The sequence below is a fragment of the Meriones unguiculatus genome, chromosome 16 (genome assembly GCF_030254825.1).
Source record: "Meriones unguiculatus strain TT.TT164.6M chromosome 16, Bangor_MerUng_6.1, whole genome shotgun sequence".
NCBI classification, from domain to species: domain Eukaryota; kingdom Metazoa; phylum Chordata; class Mammalia; order Rodentia; family Muridae; genus Meriones; species Meriones unguiculatus.
Genome location: NC_083363.1, coordinates 61,201,816 through 61,205,684, shown reverse-complemented (window position 1 = coordinate 61,205,684; position 3,869 = coordinate 61,201,816). Strand labels below are relative to the sequence as shown.

The window sequence follows — 3,869 nt, the reverse complement described above, 5'->3', positions numbered from 1 at the left end:
CCCGTGGTTATATGGGTTATAATCTGCTTATCAATGACCTAACAGCTAATATCCACCATAAATGAATATATCATATTTGTCTTTCTGGGTCTGAATTACCTCACTCGGGATGATTTCCTTCTAGTTATATCCATTTATCTGTGAATTTCATGAGGAATAATATTCCATTGTATAAATATACCATGCACCCTTTATCTATTCATCTGTTTACAGACATCTAGGTTGTTTTCAATTTCTGGCTGTTATGAACAGAGCAGCAATGAACACGGGTGAGCAGGCGTCTCTGTAGCTGGGTGAAGCGTCCTTTGGGTATATGCCCAGGAGTGTTATAGCTGGATACTGAGGGAGAGCTATTCCCATCTTCTTGAGGAACCGCCGCACTAATTTTCGTAGTGGTTGTACAAGTTTGCACTCTACCAGCAAAGGGTGAATGCTCCCTTTACTCCACATCCTCACAGCATGAGCTGTCATTTGTTTTATTGATCTTGACCATTCTGGCTGTGTACCAAGAAATCTCAGAGTAGTTTTGATTTCCCTGATAAGAATGTTAAACATTTCTTTAAGTGTTTCTCAGACATTTGGTTTTCCTCTTTTAAGAATCCTGTTTAGATCTATATCCCATTTGTTTGTTTGTTTCTCTGTGTAGCCCTGGCTGCCCTGGAACTTGCTCTGTAGACCAGGCTGGCCTCAGACTTACAGACATCCTCTTGCGTCTGCCTCCTGAGTGCTGTTGTTAAAAGCTTGTACCACCACCGCCTGGCTATAGGGCATGTTTTAACTGGGTTGTTTTTTTGATGTCCATTTTTTTTAGTTCCTCGTGTTTTGGATATTAAGCCCTTTTCAGTGGTTCTCGACCTTCCTAATGCTGCAGCCCTTTAATATAGTCCCTCATGCTGTGAACCCCAACCCTACATTATTTTGTTGCTGCTTCATAACGGTAATCTTGCTACTGCTGTGATGAAATGTAAATGTCTGATGTGCAGGATGTCTGATCTGTGACCTCTGCAGGGGTCTGGACACACAGGTTGAGCACTGCCGCTCTACTGGCTGTGTAGTTGGTGGAAATCATTTCCCATTCTGTAGCCTGCCACTTTGTCCAAATGATGGCATCCTTTACTGTGTAGAAACTTTTCAGGAAAACTGATCTATTTGGGGACCCGCTTCCTTGACGTTTCAGTTTGATGGGGTGGCAGTTAGCACAAGTAGCTGTGTTGGCTTGTGCTGACATGACTGGCTCAGCACATGGGCCCAGCCTGCAACAATGGCTTCCCACAGCTTGCTTTCATCTCCTGGGCAACAAGGTAGGAAGGGATGTGGATGCTGAGAATGCTGGCAGCTAGCCAGCAGGGAACAGCTCCCATCCTGGAACCTGCTTTCTTCTGGAGAATCCTGGGAATGGTGTGAGGTAGCTCTGGGCTACCAGAGGAAGGGGGCCGGCTGGGAGGAAACAGGGCTTGTTCATCTGCCTGGATGCTAAGATCTGGCCTTACCTTGGGGCAGCTCCGTTGACAGCTACCTTTGGCAGATGGACCCCACGCGCTTGCAGCTGCAGCTCAGGCTAAATGGCAAGAGCCTGTCGGAGAGGCATGCCAGCCACGGCTAGGGGCCAGGGCTTGTGCCCGGCAGACCTTCCCAAAGCCCTGTGATTCCAGGCACATACATGGCCTTTCCTATTTTTTTTTTTTCCGAAAGGAACACCTGTCCTCCCGTGTTTATTAGAGTTACACCTAAAACAGCTAGACAATGAATGAATCAACACAGTAGCCAGCAACTGACCAATGCATAAAGAAAGCAGAATGGTACAGTGTTGTCACGTTCAGGTTAAGGATGAAATTACCTCGGTTGAGGGAACAGGGATGGACCAGGAGGGCACTAATTTAAGTAACAAGCTGGGCACACACAGCTGAACTACCACTGTGGCAAAAGAAACGAGAAAAAGACAGAAGCAAGACCACATGTCCCCAAAGATAAAGCAAGCTGGTACCAGGAGGAAAGGCTGTTCGGTTCAGACTTATTAGACTCCCTGTCCCGAGGGGGAGACGGTTTCCTGCAGAACGAGGTGGAGGAGGTGGTTCTGCTCAGCAGTCAGCAGCGGCCACATGTCCACCTGCAGCTTCCTGATGCCTTCCGTGTCCTTTTCGTGGGCAGCCATGACCAGGGACTGCAATAGCAAAAACAGCTCCTCAGGGAGCTGGCCGCTGCTATCCTGGCCGTGGCCGTCGAAAGCCTCCCAGGAGTACTTCTCCAGGGTCTGGGCGTGCTCCGGCAGCAGTTTGGCGGGCGGTGGTTGCAGGAGCAGAAGCAATAGCACGCGGGACACCTCGCACCTGACAAGGACGTCTGCGAAGGCACCCAGTGTGCCAGGAGAGGTCGCGGCAGGACCTGGGGCGTGGTCCGGGAGCAGCGGGAGGGGCAGGGTCGGGGCCGAGCCGGTTCTCGGCTGGGGTCCCAGCAGGGGCTGCGGGGGCTGCGGCGGCATCAGCTCGGGGTGCTGCTGCACCGGGTGGCCGCCGTGCTCCCGAGCCAGGCGCTGCATCCGGGTGAAGAGCGCCAGGGCGCCGGTGTAGTCGCGCGCCAGCAGCTGGCAGGAGGCGGCGTCCCCGAGCGCCTGCAGCGCGGCCAGCGGCATCAGGGGCAGGTGCAGCTGCGCGGCGCGCTGGAAGTGACCGGCCGCGGCGGCGGGCTGGCCCAGGGCGCGCAGGGCGGCGGCCAGCTCGAGGCACAGCGCGGCGGCGGCGGCGGGCTGGCCCAGCTCGAGGTGCAGGCGCACGGCGGCGCCCAGCGCGCTGGCGGCCGCCTGCAGGGGCTCGCCGTAGGCGGCGGGGCAGCCCAGGCGCTGGCGCGCGTCGCACTCCTGCCGCAGGAAGAGTCGGGCGGCCTCGGTGAGGGCCAGCGCTTCCCCGGGCCCGTGGAAGAGCGCCTGGTGGCAGCGCGCCACGGCCAGCTGGCACCAGGCGGCGTAGGGCAGGCACTCCTGGGCGCGCAGCTCGCGGGCCAGCTGCGCGAACTGCTCCCCGGCCTCCGCCACGTTCGGCTTCCGCAGGAAGCGCTTCTTGAGCTTGTTGGACACCTGCCGGTAGCGGGCCAAGAAGTCCCCGGTCTCGGAGCCGGGCCACGCGCCGCCGCCCGAGGAGGACACCGAGCCCGCCGCCATGTTGACCGGTCGGCCCCGCCCCCCGATTTCCGGTAGGGGAGGAGCTCACTGCGACAGCCGCGGGGCGGAGCCCGCAGCGCCGCGGCTCTTGCTGCTTTCCGGCTCTTTCCTCCTCCTTTCTTTTTCAGCACTCCGTGCCCGGCAGCTGGCGCCGTGCTCGCCAATCCCATTTGATGCTTTAAATAAATCCTTTAAATAAGTGACGCGTAATGGCCATCAGGTGCTCTCGGCGGGGAGTTATCGATCTTCCTGGGTAAAATATTAACATCTTCCGGTGCTATTTATGTATATCATTAGAGTACAGATCAATCACATGCTGTCTCCCGAGGTACCAACCGCACAAGAGCTGCGCATCTTTCCGGGAAACCATCGAGATTTTCCACCAGCATCACCTTTTCCTCTGGGTTTTTGCCACGTGTCCAGACATTAAACAACAGTAATGCGTCCAGGCTGGAGAGGTGAACGCACCAGCTTGCTTCCACTTTTAGGGGGGCCTCTGTCTGGTCTGTGTGTACCCAGAGCCTCTCACTCTTCTGTTACCCTCCCACTGACCTGACTTTCAGCGGTCACTTAGTTGCACCCTCTTGTTCGCATCTGATTCTGTCTCAGATGAGATAAAAATGTGTGACTGGGATGTGGCCTCCTGAGTTGTTACATCATTGCTAGCAAGGCAGTTACATGCAGAAAAGAGCCACGTTCTCCCTGGTGTCACTGG

General features: G+C 55.4%; 1 protein-coding gene across 1 annotated transcript; it reads right to left on the bottom strand.

Moving 5' to 3' along the window:
• Window positions 1–1,761: 1,761 nt before the first annotated feature.
• LOC110559887 (40-kDa huntingtin-associated protein) lies at window positions 1,762–3,198 on the bottom strand. The gene has a single exon (XM_021655525.2). It carries the CDS (start codon window positions 3,152–3,154, stop codon window positions 2,015–2,017), a length of 1,140 nt encoding a protein of 379 aa, XP_021511200.1. The 5' UTR covers window positions 3,155–3,198; the 3' UTR covers window positions 1,762–2,014.
• Between the last annotated feature and the right edge of the window lie 671 nt (window positions 3,199–3,869).

Coding starts and splice junctions, on each gene's coding strand:
- LOC110559887 (XM_021655525.2), bottom strand. CDS start 3,154: ATGGCGGCGGGCTCGGTGTCCTCCTCGGGCGGCGGCGCGTGGCCCGGC.